Raw genomic sequence first — 26,980 nt, forward strand, 5'->3', positions numbered from 1 at the left:
ACCTTTTAAATAACATCCTTTTGCCATAACTTTCCTGCATCTTCCTTGCATTAAGATTCACATTATTAGCTCTTTATGGCAGCATAGCATTAGAATGGTAAAAATGCAATTTAAGGTATGCTTTGAGAAAGAAAAGAATAAGAGCAGGCCCTGAATGTGTTGAGGGAAATAATACAACTAATAGTCAAAATGAATAGCAGAAGAAGTTGGGTAGTGTGGGAGAGAGGTATGATCTTGATTTGGTTGCCTCATGAAAGTGTGATAAAACCAGCAAGTAGCCTTTTTCACAATGTTCAGCAGTTTGGGGGCAGAAGAGGAAGGGAATAAGCTTTGACAGTACATCTCTGGGGAAAAGAAATACCCCAACCTAAAATAGGTTATATACCAGGGAAAGGATATGACACACTAGCCCCTGCAGTTGCAGCTGTTAAGTTTTTCATAGCTCATTAATTATTTTAAAGGCAATTTTTAAAGGTGAACTCTATATAAGAGCATATCCAATAACAGAGATCACATTTTATGATAAAAGTTCTCTGGGTGTTTTCCAGCTTAATCCACTATTATTGAAGGTATTCTTAAAATAAGCACTTTGGATTTTCTGATTTTTAATGAGTAATTCACAGGACAAAATTCATACATCAGTACTTCTTACATCAGTAACAGCCATGCATGATGTGCTACTTTGGCATAAATATCCAAAAACCAGTTTAATCGTGTTAGTGCAGAAACTCCACACCAATCAGAACTACTTATTTTGGGGTTTTGTTAATTTGGTTTTTTTCAGGGGGGACAGGAATATTTAGGGGGCGGAAGGGGAAGAATAGTGTTACCCTGAGGCATGAAAAGCTAAAAATATATCAAGTGTCTACCTGGCACAATTCTATTATTTAACTTTTGATATAATGCAAGCTACTTCAACCCAACTCTTCTGTTATCTGTACCCCTTACTCATACATTTGACCTTTATTTCCCTAAAGCTGAAAAGCAAAAATTAAAATGCAGTCCATTTTCTGAAATGGCCAAAACAGCCTACAACTTCAGCAATAAGCACAGAATAAAATCTAGTTATCAGCAGAAATATACAGCTGGTCTCACCTTTGTCTAAACTCACAGAAAGTAACTTTGGAATTAGTCTTATGCTCATCAGTCTTACTCTCAACAGTAGGGCAGGTAATCAGTTGCATTCCTCCCACATAGTCAGGTATATGCAACAACATGGTACAGGCTTTATAAAGACAACCATTCATTTTTAAATGTACTTTCCAAGACTACAGTGCAACTTATGCCCCCCTCCTTCCCTCCCATTGTTGCTATAAAATGTATTTTATTTGTTCTGATAATACTTTGGGGAGAACAGTTTATCAATGGATTCTATCATCATCACGAACCAGCTAAGTAATTTAGCTATACAGAATATAAGACAACCCACTGCTTTTTTCCTCAGAATCAGTCCTTAAAAACAAAAGTGCTCAGGAACTTAAAGACTCTACTGGAGTTTGGATTAACTGCAAACTCAGCATCTGAGTTTTACTGAATTTGAAGAGATTGCCTTTGAGTAAACCCAAGTAATGCTTGGTACTTTTAAAGCTGCAGGCAAAAAGGGGAACAAGCCTGCTTAAAACTTGCCTGGAGCCCACTTGAAATGATCCAACTCTGCAAGACTGGACAAGGAATTAGCTTAATGTTTATCAAAATATTATGTAAAAAGCCTCAGTCCGTTTCAACCTGGGGACAGCCCTTGCACATGTATACTGTGCTCAGTATTTGAGGGTGTATGCTGTCTTACATAATACTGCTACAAGTACTAGCACTTCTCAGAGGCACAAGAAAGATTCCCTAGACTTCTCCATATGGTACTGAACAAAGAACTCTGAAAACATGAAGTCTTTGGGTTGGCTTCAGGCAGGAAACAAAAAAAAATAGTATTTCAGAGTCTAAGGAACAGACTGCTATGCCTGTAATTATCTGAATAAAGAGATCATTCACCTTCTACGGTGGAATATATAAAGACTGCCTGCAGTCAAGAATGCCTCCCATGCCAATACTGAGTAAGGAAATAGAAAAATAGAGAGGAGGTATTCTTGATTTACAACTTGTACATCTAGAATTCAATTATTTTAACTTGTCCAGTTACTTACTAGACTAGGTAGGATCTGGTTTTTATTCTTTTAAAGAGTTAAAGTTCTCTAAATAAAAGCATCAGCAATTAAGTATTTCCACTTTTAATGTGTCCTTCTTACTCAGATTGAAGTGATGCATGAAGCTAGTCAAGGAGGATCTAGCAGAGTCCTGGTGATGAGTGAAAGTGATGAGAACTTGTCAACAAGGAGGAGGTAAGGCTGCACACATGAGCCAGGATCATTTTTTTGTTCTTAGAATGCAAAATAACTGCATTTATGGTACATTCGCTACAACTTCTTTCAAGTTCAAGATTAATGATTAGATATAATTAAGTCACTGAAATGTTTATAGCCATGGATTTATACACAATCTATCAGCTGGAAAAGCAAGCAAGATTTATCTTTTGGTTTGGGTTCGGGGCTTGGGCTATTTTTTGCAATTTTTTTTTTTCTTAGAAGCATTAGTTACATGATATGAGAAAATAAGTCATTAGAATAACCCTTGCATGTATTTACAAAAAAGCAGTATTAAAGATCATCTCATCATGTTCAGCATATTCATATTTGACTATATGCCTCTGAGAAGCTTCTGGTTTTTTAAATGCAAGCAATAATCTTTTCTCCCTTTCTGTAAAGTCTTGAGAAAGAGATTAGCGATGCATTTTAAAACACTAAATACTTGAATCATTCAGTTTAACAAAAAGTACCAAGCAAACCCAGTTTAATTTGGTTGAACTGCACTGTTTCTAGGCCAGAGGCAGCAACTAAAAAAAACCAACCAACCAAAACAAAACCAAACAAAAGAAAACCAACAAAACCCACCCTGCAACAAGCCAAACCCCACAATCCTCCCCAACTTAATTTCCTTTGTTCTCTTCTTCAGTATGGTTTAGAGGCATAACATTAAGTATAAGTTATCCATCTCACACAGGTATACACTTAACTTGATGCAAAAGACTACATTTCTAAAACCGCTAGCTTGATACATTATGCCAGACAAATCAGAGACACATACAAAAATGCAACTTACTATTATCTGAATTTAATTATACCTTATGAAAATACTGAGTGGTCTCCAAACCATCAGCTAGTTTTCAGAAAGTGCAAAGTGTGATCTGAAAGAGAACTTTAGATAGATACATATCTCTTGAAGAATGATTGCCTAAAGAGAACATACAATTTTGGAGTTAATATGACCAACAGGTTAAGCTTCTAATATCTGTCTGTTTTATACAACTTTAGACTTAGAAGCTTGGTAAACAAATTTTTGAGCTGTCTCCTTTCTTGGGAACACCAATTTTGTCTTTTGTTCCACAAAATGTTTGGTTCAAGGTAGAACAGAAAGGAAGCAGGGGAAGGTAGGGGGGAGGGAGAAGCAGTTCCAAGGCCTCTCCTAAGAGGGCAGTCAGAATAGCATTTAAAAGCATGAGAGTTACAAAGAAAGCAACAAGAGATATTTACCTTTGTTGTGTTGTTGTTTTTTTAAAAGAAATAAGTCTGTTTATTCAAAACAAATTTTACAAAACAATTGTCTTTTTGTGGTACAGAGCAAAGTAAGAATAAATATTGAATACTTTGTATAAAAATTAGTAATATCAAAGGGAAACTGATGCAAACCAAACAAACAGGTAAAAACAATTTTAGCATTAAATATGCTGTGCAACAATGTCAAACTCTTAATGAGGAGTGACCATTCAGGCTGATACAGTTTTATTTGTAGAAGTAAAACCTGACAGCCCTGCATTGGAGCACCGAGACTATTGTTAAAAAAAGGTTCCAGATAAAGGTGTACAAATCTTAAGTCAGTGTTTAGAACCAGAAAATAAGAAGTTTTCTAGCATCTCCATTTTTCTTAAAGGAGTGCATTCATGCTTTCCTTTTTATTCAACAAGCAATTTCTTTTCACTGCAGCAAAAGGAAATGCATACTACAAACATCAAGGCCCTTTTAAGCTTAAGAAACAATCCAAACAAAACTCAAACCAGCTGTAAAACAAAGTATTTCAATGGTCAAAAGTGACTTTCAGATAATGGGAAACTACATTTAAACAGTGTTTTAGATGTTAGATAGGTCATTACCCTATAGAAGTTTAAGCTACTTAAATTTCTTTACCTTTGCTTGTATGAGTGAAAACAATAAATCCCAACACATAGTTATGCTGGAAAAAATCGTAGTCTTAATAGTACATTTTGATTGCATACTGCATATGAGGACCCTCCTTCCCTACAGTGAACAGGGTGGCTTTTTCTAGTAGTGCAGTTTTGCTGTGCAGCTTGTTGATTTAAACAGCTCACAACAGGTCAGAGATCTGATGAAGCAGCTTTCCTTCAGTACAGAATACTACTTTCTCTATATGTGCATTTATTGCTCTAAGTCAACAGGTTATATAGATCTAGGGTTGTCTTGTGTTTTGTTTTTTTTTTTTCTTTTAAAAAACACACATCCTCAATACTGTAGTCAATCTGTATAGGCAATAACAAGAACAGGATTTGTTCTTTTGAAAGTATAGCTGTTACATTCTTCAATCATTCTGACACTGGTAAATGATATATTTGTGGGCTCTTTCTTTATATATTCAACATTTGCATCCAGTTAGGATTCTTATTATTTTCCTTCTGGAAAACAATTATAGACAGTTACATATTTCACTTAATTCCAGTGGCTACCTACCATCCATCTGAAATGGCAGCTTAGAGGACAGTCAGCAAGCTCACTCCTGGATTCTGTCTATGCTAACATACACCACTGGCCATCCAAACCATTAAAGCCTGCAGCACAGCTCCAAGAGCAGTAGCAATTATTTAAGCAAAAGTTTACTACTTACTTGCAGCTTAAAACTGCCAAGTCCTGTATAGCTGTTCTACAGTAAAGTCAAAAGACACAGATCAAGTACCTCACTGCTCCACAGAGCAAGAAACTTCAGGCAGAAGAAAAAGGCTATAGTCTTAGACAGGAAAAGCTAGTAGTATCACTCCTGTAATTAGCACATTTCCGACAGATGCTTGATAACTTGAGCTTTTGCATTGTTATTGCTCTACTGATAAGCATGACTCATTCAAGCTTTCAGAAGTAGCTTTCTGACACTGTCCACACTAGAACTTGTTCCAGCATCACATCAGTTCACAAGCAATATCTGACCATACCTTGCGTGGGCTGTGTGTCCACTCCAGGAAGAACTACCACAGGTTTGGCAACTAGCAACTAAAATAGCTGTCCTGAGAGTCTGTGAAAACACTGTTAGTGAGCTATACAGAAAAAGACTGCAGACATCCTAGAACTTTGGTTCTCTATGATATTTATATGGCACCACAGTACAACTCATAATGCCTGGAGTTTGAGCATCACTTAGTTCTATCCTGATTTACAATGCACAGGTGTATTGTTCCTCCTGCAGGTGATATTATTGAAATATATTTTAAAGATTAAGGGCTTTGTGGACACAAACTACCCTGAAATTTTAAAGACAACCTTGTGCTTAAGACTTCAGGAGAAATATTTCAGTGATTTTCATTTGTTTTCTGAGTTTCTGTGGCTCAACATCTCCCTCACCCTTCACTGTGAAGTCAAACTTTGTGCAGAAAATAACCTCCCTCTTTGTTAGTACAAGCATGAAATTTTGCTTTTTTGAAGTCTTTAACAGCTTCAAATTAGCTATAAGTAACATTCTCAGGGACTTTTGCTTGGTTTTCACCTTTAGAACCATTAATGTTGGAAAGCAGAAGCATTGTTAAAAGAAAACTCATTTAGCTTATTTGCTTATTAAAGATTGGACTGTTCAAATATACCGCTTCAGTTTTCAGAAGGCAGAGAAAGGTTAGCAAAACCATTACATGAGTAATATTTGATTTTTATCCTTTCAAGTTCATTCCTGATCTAAAGATAGCTCCTTTGTTACTTAACCAAGTCAGAGGGCACTCAAACACTGTTTCTCTATTTCAAAGATTTAGGGAGCTCTGAGAAAAAGATTGTAGCAGGTCTTCACTTCTAGCACTGTGTTAATTGTGCAGGTCCAGACTTTCTGTGAAGCATTGAGAAATGGCAAATATTTGTAACCGATTTACATTGCCTTAAACTACTGCAATAGTCTCAGTCATGAAGTCAGAAGTTCTATTTTCCTCATGTTTTGAAAGGTCTACTCCATTTTGATATAGCAGATTTTCTTTTTACCATCGCGTGCCTTAGTTCACATTAAGTTTTTTTTAAAAAAGCTAAGACTTACTGACAAGTTCAAAGTAACAGACATTTTCGTCAAGCATTTCAAAGTCTAGAAGTCAAGTCCATTACAGTTCATTTAATCCAGACTTGCATACCTTGAAGAGTGTAAAAAAAGAAACAGGCTACAATGTAAAAAGTTGCAGTACAGTAGGAGAGCTATTCCAATAGGAGTTTCTGAACAGAATTTGGGACCGTGTCCCTCCCCCGCCCCCCCAAAACTATTCACATTTAAGTTTTACATCTTTCCATGTTTACATATATTTTGAATAAACAGCTAAAAAGTTGTTGCTCTGTTTTGGCTCAGTGGATCTTCAACGCAGATATTCAAGTATTACGAAAATGCAGCTGAACAAGGATACGTGTCCTCATAATACAGTTTACAGAGAAGCACAATATTGACTAATCTGCAGTATATTCCACCCCAAATCCCCGAAGAAAACTTTTTAACTTTGGGATCTGTAGCCTGCTTCCAGAGCTGGTGAAGATCATCTACATGCCCATGAGATGTCATCATCTTGTTATAAATGCAGGGATGATATGGAGCCTTTCCTTCCCCAGAAAAAAATACATGATATTGTGGTACAATTCCCATTTTATTGGCACAGAGACCCATGAAAACATCATCTATATAAAGACTTGTATTGAGAGTCAATGAAGCCTCATATACTTTAGCTGCTACATCATTTGATATTACATATGCAGCTCCTGCTGTATAGTCGGGATAAGAGGGCCACTGGTACATTTCATATGGAACATAGTATTTGCTACTCTTGTCTCTTACGGGAGGGGATCCACGATGGACACGACCAATCCAGAGATCTTGAACACCTATTTGTGCTAGACTTTGGAGATAGGCAACAAGATTTGGCATATGGATAAATATATCATCATCTGCAGACATAATGAACCTGGCATGAGGACAGTAGGCATTCACCCAGCTAAACTGCAAAAGCAATTTAAGAGTAAGATTGTGAAAAGTATCCAAGAAGTCTTGCTGAATCAAATCATTGTATTTCTGGTCTTCCAGCTGAAGTTCTCTTTGCAGCTGTGCTTGCTGCAGATGATCTGTTGGTTGTCCTAAAGCAAAAAGAGTTTTAATGTTGGCATTAAGTTGAGAACGAACATACTTCTCATTACCCCAAGTTTGTCTAATTGCATCCCTCCGATGACGGTTTTCGGGAGAAGTCTTCACAAACAACAGGAGAAGGACATCCTGCTGCTGACATTTCTCTCTGTGGTTGATCAAGTACTGGTAGCTTGATACTCTGTCCAAGTTATCCCTGTTGACAGACAGGCTGTCATTCACAAAATGGTAGCTATTTATGAGGTATCTGTACGAATAGGACTTCATATGGCTCACAATGTGATTATCAAACGGTCCCCAAAAAATCATGAGACACAGTATGAAGCAAGTGGCAAATATCTGCAAAAAATGGCATTTTCTGACTCTTCTGGGACTAACAAACATTCTGATGCAGTTTCTATAATCCTTATTCTTGTTCAGGATCAGTGTTTTCACAGTGCCTGTGTTTTAGTTTAAGAGCACAGTGTCAACCCTTCAAGATAAGTGTCCATTGTAAGGCATGTTGTCTGTCATTCAGTATCCTTTAATTCAGCTTTGTTCACAGATTTCACAAGTCATCTTTCTCAAAAAACATTTTTCTTTGATTGAAAGAATGCAGGCACTGTTCAAAGATGAGACTTGCAGATGAGCATTTTCCTTTTGGGCCATCTTGAAGTGAACACTATAGTTCTAATTGGATCTTCTCATGTGTTTCTTTCCTTCATGAAGATGAATACCTACCAATTGTAAGGGCAGGGGGAGAGGAGAAAAGTGTTAGTGAGCTGATACTAACACATCTGGGTTTAGGTTTGGTCATGAACATGAGCTGACTACTCAGACACTCCCCATCACCACCCACCTACCACCCCCACCCCAAAAAAAGCCTGGCAGCAAGTTAGCAGTTGTCAGTGGCCCAGAGCAAACACGAAGAAGGGGAACTTGACACAGAGGCTTCAGTTCTGACACAAAAAACTCTTAGACAAGCCCACTGCCATTAACCAACAGATGACAACATTCTGTTTAAATTCTTTAAGCCAGGAGGGAAGCCACACCCTACAAATGACCGAATTTACAAGTTGCCTTCGGACAGCCTATTAAAAACCAAGACCCACGCAGAGACCTGCGACCGCTCCCACATGTGGGAGCACCGGGCCACCGCAACGGCCAGAGCCCCCCCCGCCCCGACAGGCCTCGCCTCCCTCACAGCCACCGCCCATCCCTCAGCCAGGCTCCCTGCGAGAAGGGGCCGGAGCCGACTGGAAAGGAGGCGAGCAAGGCAGCCCTCGCTCCAGTCTGGCTGAAGGCAGGTTGGGCAGGGCCGCCCGTGCCTCAGCGCAGCCCCCCCCACCCCGCCCCGGCTCCTCAGGGGGCCGCAGCCTCTGCCCTGAGGGAAGGCGCCACCTCTGTGGCTCCCCTTGCCCGTACCGGGCCTTCCTCCCCCACAGCCCTGGTAGGGCCGCAACGGCCTCATTGCCCAGCACCTTCCCCACCCCGGGCCACGGAGCCGCAGGGCAGCACTGCTCTCCTGCCTCCGCCCCACGGGCAGGCTTGCTGAAGGGAAGCTGCCGGCTGACCTACACAGCCAGCCCCAGCCTGAGGTTGGCTGAAAAGCACCACTGCTACGACCATGCTCCAGCAGCACCCATTACCACACATCCCACCTACCAGCTTAGGACATTCTTAGCCGATAGCGCAGATGGAGATTGTTTGTACCCGAGCTGTGGTTAAGAGGCAGGTTATGCAGCAAGCCACACCACACAGGACCACAGACTCTCCAGTTAGGCACCCCTCAGTCACCGATACACCAACCTAATTAAGGCCAGACAGCTAACAGCAGACAGCAGTGCTACCATCTCTGCTACCAACTAGGTTTTGGTGAAGAAAAGAATCCAAAGCACAAAAAGCCATGCAAGCCCAGCCTTCTCGCCCCGCAGTTTGTAAAATTCAGTTCTTGTACCCAGCGTTGTCTCCCCTACCTAATAAACAAGAACGGCCTGAAGTAGCAGCTATTTGCTCATCCCATAAAAACACAAGAACAGAGCAAGCTCTCTGTCAAGCAACAAGTGTAGGACTACTGCCATAAGGAATGGCACCTCACAAGCTAAGCACTTCTTGCACAGAAACACAACCTCTGAAGCAAAAGAACACAAGCTATCACTATTACGTTAGAAGAAACATGCAACACATGTTTTGAGGTTGTTGTACCCATCTAAGGTCTTGCAGCTAGGTAGGATGACGAGAAGGCAACAGACTATACAGAGATAAGGAAACTTAGAGCCATTTTGTGGTGTAGTTATCTACCACAGCAAGGGGACCGGCTGCTCAAAATGGAAATGGTGATGGAAACTGCATTGGTGCAGCTGAGGCTCGCAGATAGTAGTGCATAACAGAAAAGCTGTATGGGCAGTTTGGTGAATAAAAGTCAGTCAGCTCTTTTTATAGTATCAGTTTAAACCCTTTTTATTTTGGAAACATGAAGTTAAACAATGCACGTCAGAGTTATAAACTCAGCAACTTTACAATAGAACACTCTTGCAAAGCTTACTCTTGTTTCAGATGAAGCAGAGATGCAGACAAGCTGGAGTGTTACAGAAACCCAGACATTTGATAGCTCCTTTTGGAGGAGTGGGTCTGAAAATACCCGCTACTTCCTGAGAGTAAGGATAAGTTCTGGTTTTCCCCTCTGACCTAGATGCTTATTTGTGCTCTTTTCCAAAAATCTGTACTCTGCGTGAAGTTGGCCAGTTAGCACAAATGCTGCAGCATCATCTCTCCCAGTTAAGTTTACAAAGTCTGGAGAGAGAAAAGAAAAAAGGCTCAGCCTAGGTGTCAGGGTGCCCACTGCTATCTGATAGCTTAAAAGCAGCTGACTGACTTTTCTGACAGTAAAGGGAGCACAAGGCAATCTATTTAACCGCTTGAAACAGTTTACCTTGGTAAGCACAGGAATCCTAGTCACCAAATAAAACTTTTTTAGATTACACTTGGATAAGATGTTTTGCCAAGTCTACAATTGCCCACATCATCTGGTAAAAGGGGACAACAGTCAACATCACAAATAAAGTGACAGAGATCATTGAAGAGTAGCAGTGAAACTAACCTGCATGACATTTATTGCCACTATGGAAGAATAGAAGCCTCCCCCCCGCCCCCTGCAAAAAAACCCCCAAAAACCCAAACCACAGAAGTCACCATGGAAACAGCTTTAACTACAGAACAGACAGCAGGGGACAAGAGATGCACATAGACTAAGTTTTTTGCTCCCTAGCACCCCCCTCCTGGAAGTCAGAGATGCTGGAAAGAAAACCTAAGCTTTTCTTAGAAGACAAAAACCCAAGCCATAAGATCAACTGACTACAGGCTAGAACAGTCTGGTCTGTCATTTCCTTAATCTGGTTCAGGGGAATTAGATCAGTCTTTAGTAGACAGAAGTTGCTCAGAATCCTCCTCAGAACATACCCCTCAAGTAAAAATTTAAAATGCAATTATTGATGAGCAATACTGATGAAATTTAAGGAGGCCTATACCTACACCACCGCCCCCCCCATCTCCCTCCAAAAAAAGCCTGGAGATTTGCACTGAAGGTACCAATGCACAAGTAGAGTCTCCTTCACTGTCAGAACTTTTTATATCACCTTTCAACACCCATCATTTGGGCTTAGTCATGCTCTCCTTCCCTTAACAGGAGAACAGGCTGAGTTACCACAGGAGCTATTAAAAGCCAACTGATTCTCATAATTCTGAGAAAAGAAAAAAACAAAACACACAACACACCAATGCATTCTCCCTAGCATAAGGAAACATCATGGAACAGAGACAAAACCATGTTTGACAGTCATTTTTCTGACCATAATTAAGGTGTTTTGCCTCTTGGTGTGCATTTTCTTACTTGTGGCTCAGAAGCTTTTAGATCCACCCTGAGACTGGAGAGAGACTGGGAGAACCAAGCACATACACAGTTCCTGTAGCTGCCTCCCTTTCTGGTAGACTGAGGGTTCACAACTGCATGTGGTCTTCCCCATTTGCAAGTACTGAAAGCTTTTTTCATCCTGCAGCAATCCTACCTTTCCTAAAGGGGTTTGTTATTTAACCTTTCAGTATTGCGACAAGCATGACTACCATTTGAATGTAGCAACTGTTTACAATTCTGCATTTTGCATTCAGTATACATTCTGGGATGAAAGTGGAGCTAGCATAGTTTGTTATGCAAACTCGATAGTTTGTAGAGTGACAACTGTGGAAAAGCAGATCCTCAGAGAGCTACTTAGATGTCCACAGAAGTCAATATTTGAAAAAAGTCAGTATGAAGTTAATTTCAGGATAGAATTAGAACAGTTTTGGAAAGTCCACTGAGGAGAGGCAGACAAGAAAGACCCTAAGGAAACACAGAAACACCAGAGAGACAGACCCTCACCAGAAGAGCCATTAAGAGGCAACATTCACAAAAAAGACACTCCAACATCAAGATTTTTTTCCCCAACTACCACCACTCTGATAAAAACCTAAACCCAAGAGAAACCAACTAAGACTGCCCAGAGAGAACACCCCACAACTCCCAGCTACAAATTTTGTCATGGAGTACAATACACAGGCTGGGCTTCAATTAATCTGCAATAGATTTGATATACCACATCCCTGCATCATGTGTATTTTAGGACAAAGATCATAATGTATAGTTATTTTTCACTCCTTCTGCCTAGGACAGAAGGTAAGTTTAGGTCACGAGTAGCTTTCCCAGGCAATGCAGGATATTCCACAAAACATTATAAATAGAACAATTTTTTTATTTTTATTTTTACTATCTGCTTGTAGCAACTGTCCCTTTCACATCAACAACTCTTGGATAAAGAAAGTTCAGAAGATGTACAAGAAAGAACACCTCAAACATTACCTAGTTTGAAAGAGAAGTCATCTGAAGAGCTGCTGATCTCTATATCCACATCTTGTCCTTGGCTGTGCCAAGAGCCACTTAGTTTACAGGTGCAGTTCCATGTGATGGTTGAGCTCAATCAAAAGCTTACTGCTGCCAGTTGGGGACAGCCTTGCACTCTCTTTTCCCCCAACCCTGCCCTCTTGTCCTCACCACATGGACCTTCCACAGATTGCAACAGCACTGGAGCTTATATAGCTGCTCAACAAGCCAAATTCAGCTCCTCCCAACCTCTTCCCCTCAAAAGGCAATCTGCTGAAAACCCAAAGCAAGTATCAGAAGCGGTTAATTCAGGTCAAGCTGTATCTAGAGCCTAACCTAAGTGCACAACAGGACTCAAAGTGTTTCCTTTGTAGAATCAGACGTAACACACATTGTTTCTAAAGCTTTCAGTCTTTTCAATGCTAGGTCTACTACCAGGCTCTGTGTTACTACAGAAAACTTGAAGCCCTAAGACAGGCTTTTGGTCTAAAGTCAGGATAGTCCTGTCACATGAGCTGTTCCAAATCAGCTTGTTTGATTAGTGGATCGAGATGTCCAGGTTCAAAGGCACATTGCAAGGATGCTCCCTCCTGCTGGAAGACTTCAGATGTCACATGGACCTAAGCTGCAACACCACTTCTACAGCACTAAAGGAATGTGACCAACCACAGAGGTGACAGAAGCAGCCATGCTGCACTTAAAGCTACAGGGACTAAGATTAGTACTGCCTGGATTTGAATTCAGACAGATTTGTCAAGCCCAGCATAACAATGCAACAATCCTGAAGACCGGGTTGGATTTTCTTGAAGCTTTCAAAATCTGTTTAGAAAGGAGCTACAGGGTTCAAAGAACACGTTTTGGCATGTTTGAGAGTTTTGTTTAAGCAGAATTTAAAACTTTTTTGCAATGTTTGGTTTCTGAGCAATGTAAATAGTTATAATTCCTATGAAATTGAACTCTTCCATCTCCAGCAGTACCAATTTATGTACTGCTTACACCAAAAGACTGAAGGAAATATAGTCAAGTTAGCACATCAAATAAGCCATCAAAATACAAAATTACATGTTTATCAAGATTTTCCCTTCCAATTGACTAACTAAAGGTTAAGAAAGTATGTTCCTAAATTAATGGGAGCAAAGCCTGAATGGACATTACTGCTTACCGCTTTAGCTACAAGATTATGTAACCCAGGTTCCTCTTACCATTTTTCTGTTGCTGACACATCTTCACAAGTCACGCTGTCTGTCATCTCTACCAGGGCCTATGTCTTCCTTCTTCACTTCCCAATACTTGAAGAACTTCTTATACATTAAGAAGTTCCTTTGAAACTAATCTTCAAGTTCCTCATATATGAGCTGTATCACAAAAGAAAACTGAACAGAAACACTGATCAAGTTACACCCCTGACACTTCCAGGATTTCCTGCCATAGTGACATTTTAGGTTGTTTTAGAGTCAAAAAGGTCATTTTAAGGAAAAAAGATACAGTAAGGTACTTAGCTAAGCCTTCCTTCCTACACAGTTCACAAGCACCAAGGTGGAAAGAAAGCACATGCACATAGCCTGCAAAGAAAATAATTTCAAATATTGTGGAAACTTCTACTGTTATACCTTGTTCTGTACAACACTGGTGAGAAATGGAAGTCAATTTGGACAGGTATCCTGTAGGAAAATACGGTCACAATGACAATGGGATTAACAAAAACAAAGTCTAGTGCTGTAAGGATCTATGAAAAGTCTGGAGTCAGGTCATGGATGTTGCATCAATAAGGAACATTAATGCAGGGATGACTGACAGTAGCTTTGAAAATTTTGTTTCAAGAACATTTAACCCATTTTCTGCAATCTCATATGCAGGCCTTGCCTGCAAGTTTTTTTAGTTTGCCTGCAACTTGCAGTCAGGGTACAGTTTCCTGAGATGGTAGAATCAACATTCTTAGATGCTTTTTGTGCATGTGTTGAGAACTTCTCAGATTGAACAGACACCTGATTTTCAGAAGTTGCACATCCAACACCTTCCAAAACATGAACTCCTTAAATGATTCTGAAGTTGCTTAGTCAAGAGCAAACCCCTTATTAAAAAAGTGGGCATTGAAGTACAGCAATTTCTCCAGGAGAGCTTTGTATCAGAAACAACTAACAGCAGCATGTAAAGCTGTGACCACTTGCTGCTTCCCATTAACGTGTAACACTTTTAAGTGCTGGGGCAATCTCTGAAGTGTTCATTGGCAAAGAAATTCAAAGGATGGCAACACATTAGATGGCAGTGGAGTAAAGCATTTCAACTCCTTCAGGGCTGGAAGCAGAAACAGGTTGTAAATGTTTAAGAAACTGCCAGAAAACAGCCAGCTACCAGTGGAGATTTAGTTTCTACAGAGGTTTTGCACTTGGTGTAACTACTGGATGGAAAGGAAGAGAGTGATTTCTTCAGCTTTCCCCAAAATGAGCAGCAAGCTTCCCAGCTGCTACAAGCAAGTCTAAATGGAAGCATCTGCCAGAATGAACAAACTTGCCTTCTTAAGTTGCTTTCATCAGGATCAGTTTCCTGAAACAGTTCCTGTGCAGACAGCAGGAGAGGAGCAGGACCACATCTTTCAAGCACCAGTCTACGTTTAGACTGCAATTTTCAGTTGCTTTAACTTGCTATATCCACTGCAAACTCTTCCCCATACAAGCTAGAAGGGAGGACTGCATTTTCCAGAATGAAAGCCTCCAAAATATGAGTCAGTTCAAGGGATTTTGCACAAAACACACAAGCACCACCATGAAATTCTTTGGTTTGTGTGCAGCAGATTGAGTGAAAGGAGCCAGTTCTTTGTACGGACAGTGAAGATAACATTCTGAAGTTTGAGAGTCTAACAGGATTGAGGCTGCTTGCCCTCAGTTTCTGAGAAGAGTGACTAAGTTAAGTACTTAACTTCCATGCAGGCAAGTCAGAGCTCTAAGACATAGCTACAAAGGCCGTAATGGTACCCATTGTACAACCCATCGCATCTGTTTTGGCAGATGCCAGTGATGAGCTCTAAGGCTATACTGAACAGCAGTCTGCATTTATGCAAGTTCCCTTTTACAGTGCCAATATTTAAAGATGTGCCAGATTGGTACACATTCCTTTCAACTCTCATGTACTAAGGCAAAAATATGCAGCAAAGGGGCAGAGCACATTAACTGCAGCTATTATTGTTACCCCATCAGGTGTGGATGGCAGAGCTTAAGAATCAAACCCATTTGCACAGCACTAGGCTTTCTGCTTCAGAGTGATATTTCAGTCAGCTCTTCTTATAGCCTCTAGAAAGCTCCCCTCCCCCCCAGTTTTGTAGATCATTTCTGTTTATATCTGGAAGCTTCTGTACAAGCGGTGTAAAGAATTTGCTACTGACTATGTAGCACTTAATCTCAGAATATTATAAATACACCTTGCCTGCAAAAGTGGGTGAGGACCACAAAAGGCAATAAAAAAAAGGGCTAGCTTGTCACTGCTTTCTATCCCACATTAGTGTATTCACCTCTTTACAAAAGTGTATTTCGGACAACCTTGCAAGAAGGACATCCCATTACACATGGCAAGCTTTGAGCTGAAGGTTGAAGAAAACTGAAGGTAATTGTGAAGTATCAAGCAGTTAAGGATCCAGTCCAAAGCTCAGCACTGAAGACGAGAATGCAAATTCTCTAGTTACACATTAATACTGAATTTGTTTCATAGCATGTTGAAGAGCTACATCACAGCCCCACCTAATCAGTAATTCTTTCTGCTGCCTGTTTTAACTAAGCCCATTCAAATATTTATTTGCAGCTAGATCTAGAGATGTTATTTCCTGCCTATTTTCCCCACAAACCTAAGGTGATTTCCGTTCCAGTCTACAGGCCATACCTGAAGATCAAGCTGAACAACTACCTGAAGCAGGTTTTTTTTCCAAGCTAGCTGCCAAACTAAGTCGTCAAATTTAAGACTGACACAACTAATTGTAAGACGACTAGTTTAAGCTGCCTTTCTATGAGGCCTCACTTTGAAACTTTTTTTTTTGCCTAGTAAAGGCCTCATTTAAACAGAAGGCTAACAGTGTTGTACCATGGTCATTTTAAACCATGCTAGACTTTGCTATCCTAGTTCCATGTTTTAAGTTTTCCATTCCAGAGTAAATATTCTCTCATCTGTTCTCCAATCTATCCCTCTTCCTCAGACAATACTTTAGCCTATGATCACAATTCAGCATCAAACTCCAGATGGATCTTCTTCCCACATTGCAGCAAGAGTTTACAGTCAAAATTGGGATGTTACATGTGTCACTAGCACATGAGCACTAAGGCAGGAAGACCGACAAATGGGAAGTTCAATTTGCAGATCAGAATGCAGGGGTTTCTTGTGCCAAAGCACTGTGGGTGTTTTGTTTGGGGTTTTTTTTTTCCAGTTAGACCAATGATGATAAAACATGCTAGAATTAAAAAAAGTCAAGTCAGATACTGGCTAACTGACAGGGTACAGGAACTGGTGGGGTTTTTTTAGTGTTCTATTAGACTACTGCTTTCCAGATTTAAATTAGCACAGATCAGAGATATGTGAACTCATGAGTCCACATAGCAGAGTATCATCCCATACAGACTTCCCAAATCAGTTCAGCTGCAAAAACCTGCCTCTCCCTCTTAAGCATGGCTTATTAACCTTAGCCAAGTATCATGCTGACTTACCATCCAGGTACCATTTATACTCTCTATATAACCAAGCATGACAGAAGTCCTGGATCACCCCTTTCCACATCAAATATTTTCTTCCAGTAGTTTCTGTTCCCAAACGTACAAGTAGAGCCCTCTGAGACAATCTGCAGGTTTACTTGTCTACCTGCAAACCGCATACACAAGAGTTCAAGGAAGCTGGGCTGTAGAACACTAGTGCTGGTTCCCATCCCAATAGCACCTGGCCAGTAAAAACCAACATCACTTTTGTTAAAAACTCTTCCACTTATATGACCCAAGTCATGTAGTCAGGAACATAGCCTGTTTTTCAGTTTTTTATACACATTGTAGAAATTAAGGATCAAATCAGGTCCCAATCCTATGCACAGGGATACTAGACAGTACAGACTAATTTTCTCCATTGCTATGGAAGTATGCAGGTCTTCAGTTTCAAGGCCATGCTTTCCCCTCCGTATATACACACTCAGCAAGCACAAGATCTAATGCTAGACTGAATCCACCATGCAGAGATGTGTGCTTTGCTTGAGATACACCTACACACAAAGGTGTCCTAGTAATTTAAGATAGTCCTCTTAAAGCAGCTATAGAATCAGCCTAGAAAACAAGCAGCTCTATGGAGAAAAACAATACTTCTATCAATATCTAAGAAAGCATCTGCATATACAATTAAATTTAAAAGATGAGCTTTCTGATGAGTGAAAAATCATGAGGAAGAGAACCTCTTTAAGATGACCCCCAATGGCTCATCACCCCCACAAACATAGCAGAGCTGCCTTTGCCACATTACTTCAAAGCCCTCCTCTCGAGATCACCAAGAGCAAATACTGTTTAAGCCACTTCATCTTTCCTTACAGCCACCGATCTACAAGCACATAAGAACAGATAGTCATTGCACACTCAGCTCCCTTGGCCCTTAACAGAATCATGCCTTGTTCATTCTCACCCCGTCCTGTTCACTGCTGTGCATAGCTTCCAACAACTCTTAAGCTGAAAGAGAGAAATGTTGTATTCTACTCGAGGCTGAGGGAAGAGGAGAGTTATTAGTGACCTTGTCTGCTTCTTGGATAATCTCATCTAGTGAGTTGTCTTCTTTTATCAATAGGAAATTAATCTATTTGAATCAAGCAAGCAGCCTATCTGACCACATATTTGCTCTTGTTTAGCACTTGTAATTCAGTTATTTTCTTAAGAGATTAATTCCCATTTGGGGTAGTTCAGCACTAATTTGCTAAAACTGTTTCAACACATGCAAATGCAGTGTAAAAGTGAAGTCTATATATACGGTGTATATACATTTTCTATAGAAGCATGAAGTACTAGTCATTCAAGATACACCAACAGAAGAACTTATATTTTTAATGAATTTAAAGTTACATAAACAGCACCTTGAATTCAATTAAAGAGTCACCCGAACTTTAGGCAAATCATTATCTAGAAATAGCAAACACATCAGACTGTCCTTTTCTCCCAAGTCCTAACTTCCAGACTGCAATTCTGAAAGCATCTGCACAGTCTTCACTGGCATAAGAAAGCCCCAAATAGTTTTAAGGTTGAAACTGAAAAAACATGCTAGAACCATTATATTAAGAGGTACATGTAGTTTGACTAAAGTCAAACAGATACCATCCAAACCTGTTAGGTTTGTGCTCTCCAATCTCTATCAAAAGATACCACTTCTCAGGGAGCGATTGTCAGTTTGGGGAGAGGGTTAAAGAAAACAGCAAAGAAAGTTTTGCTAAAGCTAAGCATACTGCAAGAGCTGGCTACCAAAAAGGACTAAAGAGGAGAATGTTTTCTGCATTTGCAACACCTGCTGACAGAAGGCACCACTGTCTTAGTACTTCCACGAGATCTGGATTCATATGGCTAGCTAACCTCTTCCTTTAGTTCAGTAGTGAAATGTTAAGCTAAGGTCTATTTAAATTACTTTATAAGACTGCATAAGTTTCAAGGCTTTAATGTAGTTTTCACATTTTAAATAGTTTTCAAGACAGTAAAATATTTCACATCAAAAGCTTAGTTCTTTGTAAATTTAAAAACAGATTCAATACAGAAGGCTCCTTCATACATGTTGGGGGTCTCCATGTTTGTTTCAAACAAGCCAGAAAGACACCAACATCTCAGATTTTATCATAAAATAGATCAAGAACCACTTCAGCATATACAAAGGAACTGAAGATTGGCTGGAATAATAGCGGTGCAAGGCTTTGTTTAAGCCTGTCTGCAAACTGGGTGGGATGAATTCCATTAATCCCCTCCTACTTCTGTGGGAACCAAGGGTAATTTTGGCCTTTTATACAGCCTTTTCTGCAACACAACAAGGCCAGGGATTGAACAGGAGACACTCATCTGCTTTTTGTTATGAAATATAGGGAATAGGAATAGCACAGGGTCATGGCAGAAAAGCAAAAAGAATCAACACCCCCCACATGCACTTCGGAGAAACATGACAATATAGGAAGCTGTAGCAAGGCAAGAACAGCATCCTGCTGTTTCTACCTTACCACAGCTGAAGTACCCTCACTGAGAGCTGCTAACAAGTCACTGGCCTTAACAAGAACAGAGGACTAAAAGAATTCCTCAGGCCTAGCTTCAAGATTCAAATCAAATAAGAAAAGTCAAACAGAGGAGCTGCAAAACACTGCCAACACGTTTAAAAAGCAGTGAGATTTCCTTAAGACTAGTCTTTGTAAATTAAATGAACTTGTGCATTTGCATTTAACTGGAAGTACTTGTCTCTGCTTAGGAGAAATGGATAGTAGGTCACATGATTTAGTAACATCAAGAGCCAACAAAAATAATATTTTGATATATATAAAAATACATGTCTGTTGTATACACACACACTTCTATGCAAGACTAATGTAAGGCCAAGAATATAACTGAACTACATAGAGCACTAGTATACACACAGCACCAGATTAAGAACTCCTGTGAGGACAGTTCAGTGAAACAGTTCAGTAGAAACTACAAATGGAATTCATTGGGAGACAGACCACAAGACACCTGTCTGTTGACTCTAGAAGGAAGCTACAAAGATGTAAGCTTCTGCTCCCAAGACAGGGATGACTTAAGGCAGAAGGAAAAATAAACACATCCATTAAAGGAGCCTGATCATTCTAGAAAGCTGAGTTTTGAGAAAAATGCAATAGAAAAATCAGTAGTTGTAATTACCACAGGAGTTTACTCGGGTCTTGTGGACAAAGCAGCCAGAACCTCAGAAAAGAATTAGTCATAAGTATAGTACCTTTGCCACCCCTATCACCCACTATAAGGGTTTCCTACTAAAAATGTAGTGAATAAGTATTTTATTGAGAAGTCAGGAAAGTTACAAGGAAGAGCTGCAAAAGCACTTTGTCTAGCCTTAACAACAAAACACATGGATTACGCACCCCCAGTACACCGTGCAAAGTGAAAGCCTAATCTTCCTTTAGTTAACCAACTCGAGTAAAAGAAAATCCACCCATCCTCAATCTGTTTCATATTCCATGGAAAAACACAACTAAGGGGGGGGGGGGAGGGGAGGAGGCTATGGTGATGTATGATGAGTAGCAGTTTAAAGAACAAGAAAAACTCTAAGTTTCCTGCCCTAAGACAAAAGGCCAGTTTAAGTCAATCACCACAAGCCTCTTCAGGTCTTAGCAGAAGTGAAACTGGAAGAAACAAAAGTTGCAAGATGCAGCAGAAGAAATGTGAACAGAAAGTGACTTACTGGGCCAACAGTAAATTCAATTTGAAGCAACCTTCTCCAGCTCTAAATGCAGAGGACTAGCTAAAATCCCTTCCTTTGCCAATATGTCCCAAAGCACCTCCAACAATATGATCTGTGTTGATAAAAGGAGTTCTTTATTTCAAAGTTACTGCACCTGAAAGGTGACAGTGTACCTTCAGAGCATGGCAGCATTCCTGGGAGTTTTGAATGAAAATGTGTGGTCGCTCAAGTTTAAGACTCCAGCAATCTGGAAATGGTACCAGAGAGTCAAACCTGACCTGGTGAAACCGGTTTGCAGCAAGCAAACTTGCTCTGCACTGCAAGGCAAGAACTCCTACAGTCTGTGGTCTTAGCAATATGTAGATATATGTCCCTCTTCAACAGTCCTTCAAACTAAGTTGCTTTTGTTTACAACATTCCCTTCTTTCAAGGTCATCTGTCCAAAGGTTAAGCCATCTTGGGATCTGTTAGATCTTCTGAGTTATTTGGGCATGTAGCAGCAGCATGTCCAAGCCACAATTCCATCTAAGTTGAAGATCAGACTATGCAGCCACCCAAGCAACACAAACTTTAGGACTGGTAGGGGTTCATTCTACAAAGCTGCAATTCCAAAGCAAAGGAGTTGTTTCATTGTCCTGTTTCCATATGTTGCGGTGTTTCTCTCATTGACTATAGAATTCAAGTGCCATCTTTCAAAGATCCTTCCATAGCATTCCCCCCCCTTGCTGCCAAAGGCAAACACCCTATTTGCAAAACTTTTATAAAAGAGGTAAAACCACCTCTCGAGTGTCCATGACTATTATTTCAGTCTTTGAAGATTCAGGAATGCACAGACCTCAGTTCAGGATCTGGACCACAATTTCCCAACTGTTGCAAAGACTCCAAATACGCAATGTCTCCTGTATCAGTGGAAAATCCTGCTGTCATTTATGGCCAACCTGCCAGAGGTGGAGCATGCTGCTTCCCACTGGAATTTCAAGATTAGTTATTACTGAGGTCTGCTGAATAATCAGATAGCCTCAGTCAAGATGTGCACATCCTAGGAAGCTGAGGAAGGTAATTTACTAAACTCTGCAAGTGCCATATGGAAGGAAGAGCTAGTAATGCAATGCTACTCCATCATTTTCTGGTTCCCTCCATGCCCTCTGCTAGTTCTAAGGCCCAGCAGACCTACTACCGTAACAGCAAAACCACAGTAAGTTTTCCCAAGAACAAAAACCTCTCAGTCCTCCTGTACTTTTAGTCAGCGACATCTTCAAGTTAAAGAATTACCTAGACAATTCCTCACGCATAGACTGATAACCATGGGAGATGAGGCAATGCTTTGTACATCCTAGATGCCATAACACTGTAGGCTGCAGAGTAACACCAAACACATAAGCCACCGGCATTTCAAACAATAAGCAATGACTTGCAGGGTTTTCCACATGTTTCTCTCTAATCTGGAGGTAAATTACCATTCCTAGCTTCAGTACTCACTACTCCAGTTTGGCCAGATGTCAGAGAGACTGTCCCAACTAGTGCTTCAGACAACATGAGCAACCAGTTTCCTTCTCAATAATTTAGGATCTTAGAGAAAGCAGCAAGTGATACAGTTTTGATTCACTCAATGGAAGAAAACTAGTAAGCAGATACTGCTATTGCATTTCTATGCAGACACCCACCCCAACCCCTCACCCCTTACCAGTGAAAAAGCCCGCAGTTTTACTGAGATACTACATTTCTGTATATAACAGATGGTGGGCTTCTATGAAACTAGTTCTGTGCAGAACAACCAGTAACTCCCATAATACCAGAGCAACACCCAGCTCTACGTGACAGTCCAGTCTTCTGGAATACTGCTAGAATATTTAATGGCTGTTGTTACCAACAGTGATTTAATGTCCCCTACCCTGCTCAACAAGGGAGAAAGGAAAAAAAACACCTGGCATTCATCCTCTCTTCGATTACAACTATTTCCCCTTTTTAAAAATAATCTATCCCTTTGCTAACCCCATCCTTTTCCCTTTCCAACTGCCAGGAGAAATGCAAGAATTGGGGAGGAGAAGTGAGAACAAGACAGCATCATGCAAACTAAATTTCAACACTTGCACTAGTAGTTTCAACAATACCGCTAAGAGATCCTCAGGCATAAATCTCGGCAGTCCCTAGACGAGGATGCTGCAGCACAAGCAAGCAGCACGTACTCCACTGCTCTGCGTAGCCAGCATAGAATTAAAGGCTTTTTATCATCGCCTTACACTGGAGTAAAGCCAGTCTCCCATCTCTAGACACTCCAAGATCCATCTCGGAAGCAGTTAACAAAGCTACTTCTCCTAAAAAGCTGAGGTGTCTCCTGTGCTCCCTGCCAGTGAGGGTGAGCCAACGCGACTCACCCCTTTCCTCGGGCCCCCGCCGTCCCGTTCTCCAGCCGGAGCTCCGGGCAGCCGCCCCCGCCGCCCGGCCGAGCCCCGCGCCCCCCACACCCGCCTCCCGGCCCGGCGCCAAGAGCACCCCAAGCTCTCCCCAAAACCTTGGAAACCCGGGAGGCTCGAAAATACTCCAAGCTCGCACTGGTGTGGGCTGGAGGCCCCCCGTCGTCGTCCCGCCCCCCCCGCCGCCGCCTGTTGTTACAGCCGCCGCCCGGCACCCCCGCGAATCCCGAAATTAGCGCAAATCGATCGTTCGCTTTCACACCACCCCGCCTTCCCCCAGCCCCGTCCCCCGGGGCATCCGCGGAGCCCCGGGAGCAGCATGGGAAGGGGCCGAGACGGACGGGGAGAGAGAGGAGCTTTCGGCCATGCGGCTGTGGGCGCCCCTTCGGGGAAACAAAAGAGGGAACCTCGCACACCTCCCGGCCGCCGCCCCCAGCCGACGGTTTGAAAGTCCTCAGCCGGGCCAAGAGAACAGACCAAACCAAAACAAAGAAGAGAGGCTTTTTTTTAAAGCTTTGCTTAGCGCAAACGCGCTCTTGGAAAGCATTCCGCGTCTCCCCCTTTCCGCCTAATGCGTCCTCGCAAGCCGGTTTTTCCTACGGAGTGCCCCAAACTAGTTCTGGGGAGGGCTGCTCCCACCCAGCGGCAGGGCGGCCGGCAGCCTCCGTGCCTGCTTCCAGCGGGGAGAGGAACTCCCGGCACCAATTAGGGCGCTAATGAGGCCAGGGCGGGAGGGTTGCCCCAACGCTCTCGGGGGTGCGTCCCCGTGTTGCAACCCAGGGCTGAGCGGAGAAACTCCAAGCCGGATTTGCGAGTTTGTTGGGTGGGAACAGTTGAGGAAGAAGAAAACAAGACCAAAAAAAAAACCACAATACGCTTTTCCTGTACCAAAAAAATTAATTTTTTTTTTTGCGGGGAGGAATAGGAACCCGGGAGGCGCTGGCAGAACAAGAGGCGGGAGGAAACAGCACTGCTTTGAATGAGTTATTTCATCGCAGTGCTCGAGTGGCTGCAAGTTTTCCCTTCACGGCTCAGGGGATGAGAAAGACGCCGAGAGAGCCACAAAAAATTTCTGAGCTCTTTCTGCCTTCCTTTTTTTTTTTTTAAGAATATAATCAACTGCAAGACAGCGATCAGAGATTTGGGGGGAAATGTGCTAGAAGGCTACACAAAACACGCTAAAACCGCCCTGAAGTTTGGGGCTCGTTTATTACAGAAATTTGAGATCCCACACCCCGACAAACCCCTTCTTTAAGTCAGGGGCAAGGCAATCGCGTACGGAGTTAATGGATGCGGTCTGTAGCAGAACCCTTTGAAACAAAGAAGTTGGAAAACTTGTTTGCCCAAAGCATGGAACCGCAATTCCAGAAACGCGGAAAAGTGAGACACCCTCCTCCCCTGAATAGGCCAGCTCTTAGAATCCCTGAAGGCAGACAGAGACGAGGCAAAAAAAAAAAAAAAAAGCATCTCTGCAAACAGAACACCTTCGCTAATTTAATTACCCAGCTACTCGCTTTACACATAAATGAGGAACGAACAACCCGGCCGCTCTTCGCGAGCGAACAAACTTAGAAAGCGGGGGGTGGGGGAAAGGGAGGGGACGGCACCCAGCACGGACTCTCGTACCTCACCAACACCACCGAAGAGCAAGCCTCCCTTCTCCTCCGCTCGCTTGGCTTCCTTCCTTCCTTCGGGAAGAGGACTGGCCCCGGCGCGGCCGCCCTCCCAGCCCGCGCTCGGAGCTGCCTCATTGACTCGCTGCCCCATATGTGATGCCTGAGCCGGGACAGCCAATCACCGGCGCCGCCTCTCCTCCCCCGTCCGCCCAGCCCGGCCGGGCCGAGCCAGGCCGGGCCGGCGCTCGAGGTTCGGGGCTCGGGGTTCGGGGCTCGGGCTGGCGGCTCGGCCCCGCACGCTCGTCCGCCTCTGCCGTGGCCCGCTGTTTGTAGACACCCTGCCCGCTCGCGGCACTGTGCGCCGTGGGGATTGTCCGTGCTCCCGGTCTGGTGCAATTTTGATATTTTTATTCCGTTTTCTCTTCCTCTTGCCCGGGAGGGGGGGGCTGCAGCGTGTTGTGTGGGGAGAGGGTGTCTTGCAATGGCACTCGAAAGGGCCACAAGTAATGTTTCTTAAGGTTCAAAGTTACTTATATCTTAAAAATATCTTAGGGGACACGGTAAAAGCTTAGCTAATTGTTGGTCTAAGTCTCCGAGGTACTAAATCACATCTCACTGGAGGGTGGGTAGTTTGTAGGTCACGGCGAGACTTGTTTATTTCACTTTCTCAATGGAAATCTTCAGAGGAGGAAGGGAAAGTGGGTTCTAGGGTTTTTATTTTTCTCATCTACCCTCCCCACAAACCTTGGTGACTTACTTATTTGCATCATCTTGAAGGGAATGCCTGATTCACTGAAGTACATCAATGAGAAGTCAATCTCGGTGATCAGTAGCCTGAGATGGAAGTATTTAAAGAACCAAACTTAAGCGCTATGAACGTGCCTTCTTTAAATACACTTGTGCAAAACTTTTGTAGAGGGAAAAACTAGGTTAAAAAAGAAGCTCATTCCAATTAAGTTGAAAAGCCACTATAACACTGCACCTTGTACAGTTCATTGGAAATCTGAGATTTCTCGCTGAACATAAATATCAAACACAAGCCGGCTGTGAATCTTCCATTCTTTCTCATGACTGTGATTGACCTGAATCATTCCTGACCTCATAATTGACTTCACAGAAATTTAACTACTGCATATCATGACAATTGGTGTCTGTCACTTTACAACCATAAATCTGACAACATCTTTGTTAGGTGAGGAATTATTTTCTTTTTACACACAAGGGAAACAATCGGAGATAGGAATACTGTTGTCAAGGGCACCCAGCAAAAGTAGAGCAAGGGTAAAACCTGAGCAGTTAACGACCTCACCGAAGGATGTGTTGCTTTGTAATACAGGTTTTGTCTGGGGAAACTTCAAGGCCTAAGGAGTTTTCTGCTTGATCTCTCCTTTCTCCTCTTGTATGTCTTAATATGACTAAACACTTTATAGCAGCCTGCCCAGATTTCTCTTCGTCAGTCTGATTCTGCAGTAAGACAAAATACAGTTCTTTACAACTGGCAGTTCACCCTAGCAGGAAAAGTTTGTAGATCATTGTGTAAATTTGGCATGCTATCTAAGCAGTGTTTAAATAGCAGTAGAAATAACCTTATATACAAAGCATCATTCATTTTTCGTACCAAAATGATAATTGCTGATTCCTTCCCTAGTTCAGAGATGGTTTTTTTTCATAGCTTTATTCTTCATTCTTTCTTTTAGGTGTCATCGCATTTGAGCATTTTACCAGTGATAAAACAGTCCCTTTCAGAATGAGACATTATCAATGATAGATATTTTAAAAACTCTAGAGCACCAATTTCTTGGCTGGTGATACCAGTTTTTCCTGGTTTAATTTTCAGCTGAAGTTGGTAAACCAGAGAGAAAAAAAAATAGCAGGTGGATTCTTCCTTCCACAACTATCTGTAAAAAAACCCTAAACCATTATATGTTTATGCTTCAACCAAATCTGACTATAAGCATGCAGTTTTAACTTAATATTTTTAATGTTGTAGGAGGCGAGCTGGCCAAACGGAAGCATGAAAAAGCCTGAACTTGGAGCCTTCCAAAGTCAAATGTTCCAAAGACATTTAAAAATTAAACCCCATATATTTCTGTGTTATCTGTGTCTTGATAACTCAGTTTCCAGAAAATACAGCTTCAAGGAGTCACATTTTCAAAATGAGGAGATACCTTTAAAATTTAAGGTGTGTGTATAGGGAAACACAATTCAGACATAATTACAAGATTCTAAGAACTAGG

General features: G+C 41.7%; 2 protein-coding genes across 20 annotated transcripts in view; one reads left to right on the plus strand and one right to left on the minus strand.

Annotated features, from left to right (window-relative positions):
* MCF2L2 (MCF.2 cell line derived transforming sequence-like 2) overlaps nt 1–26,980 on the plus strand; it is a 187,689-nt gene that overhangs the window by 90,650 nt on the left and 70,059 nt on the right. For all 16 annotated transcript variants that reach the window (XM_069792609.1, XM_069792620.1, XM_069792607.1 and 13 more), the window contains exon 15: nt 2,245–2,333. In XM_069792609.1, coding sequence (XP_069648710.1) covers nt 2,245–2,333 — 89 coding nt within the window. The remainder of the gene's footprint in view (nt 1–2,244; nt 2,334–26,980) is intronic.
* B3GNT5 (UDP-GlcNAc:betaGal beta-1,3-N-acetylglucosaminyltransferase 5) lies at nt 3,814–24,918 on the minus strand. Of its 4 annotated transcripts, none has more exons than XM_069792629.1 (2): nt 24,759–24,918; nt 3,814–8,135 (listed from the first exon to the last, which is right to left on the minus strand). In XM_069792629.1, exon 2 carries the CDS (start codon nt 7,801–7,803, stop codon nt 6,667–6,669), a length of 1,137 nt encoding a protein of 378 aa, XP_069648730.1. In that variant the 5' UTR covers nt 7,804–8,135; nt 24,759–24,918; the 3' UTR covers nt 3,814–6,666. The 4 variants fall into 4 exon arrangements, with proteins under 4 accessions (XP_069648730.1, XP_069648732.1, XP_069648731.1 ...); XM_069792631.1 differs by lacking the exon at nt 24,759–24,918 and adding an exon at nt 13,513–14,298; XM_069792630.1 differs by lacking the exon at nt 24,759–24,918 and adding an exon at nt 12,290–12,953.

The sequence above is a fragment of the Haliaeetus albicilla genome, chromosome 9 (assembly GCF_947461875.1).
Source record: "Haliaeetus albicilla chromosome 9, bHalAlb1.1, whole genome shotgun sequence".
Taxonomy (NCBI): Eukaryota; Metazoa; Chordata; class Aves; order Accipitriformes; family Accipitridae; genus Haliaeetus; species Haliaeetus albicilla.

Coding starts and splice junctions, on each gene's coding strand:
- B3GNT5 (XM_069792629.1), bottom strand. CDS start 7,803: ATGTTTGTTAGTCCCAGAAGAGTCAGAAAATGCCATTTTTTGCAGATA.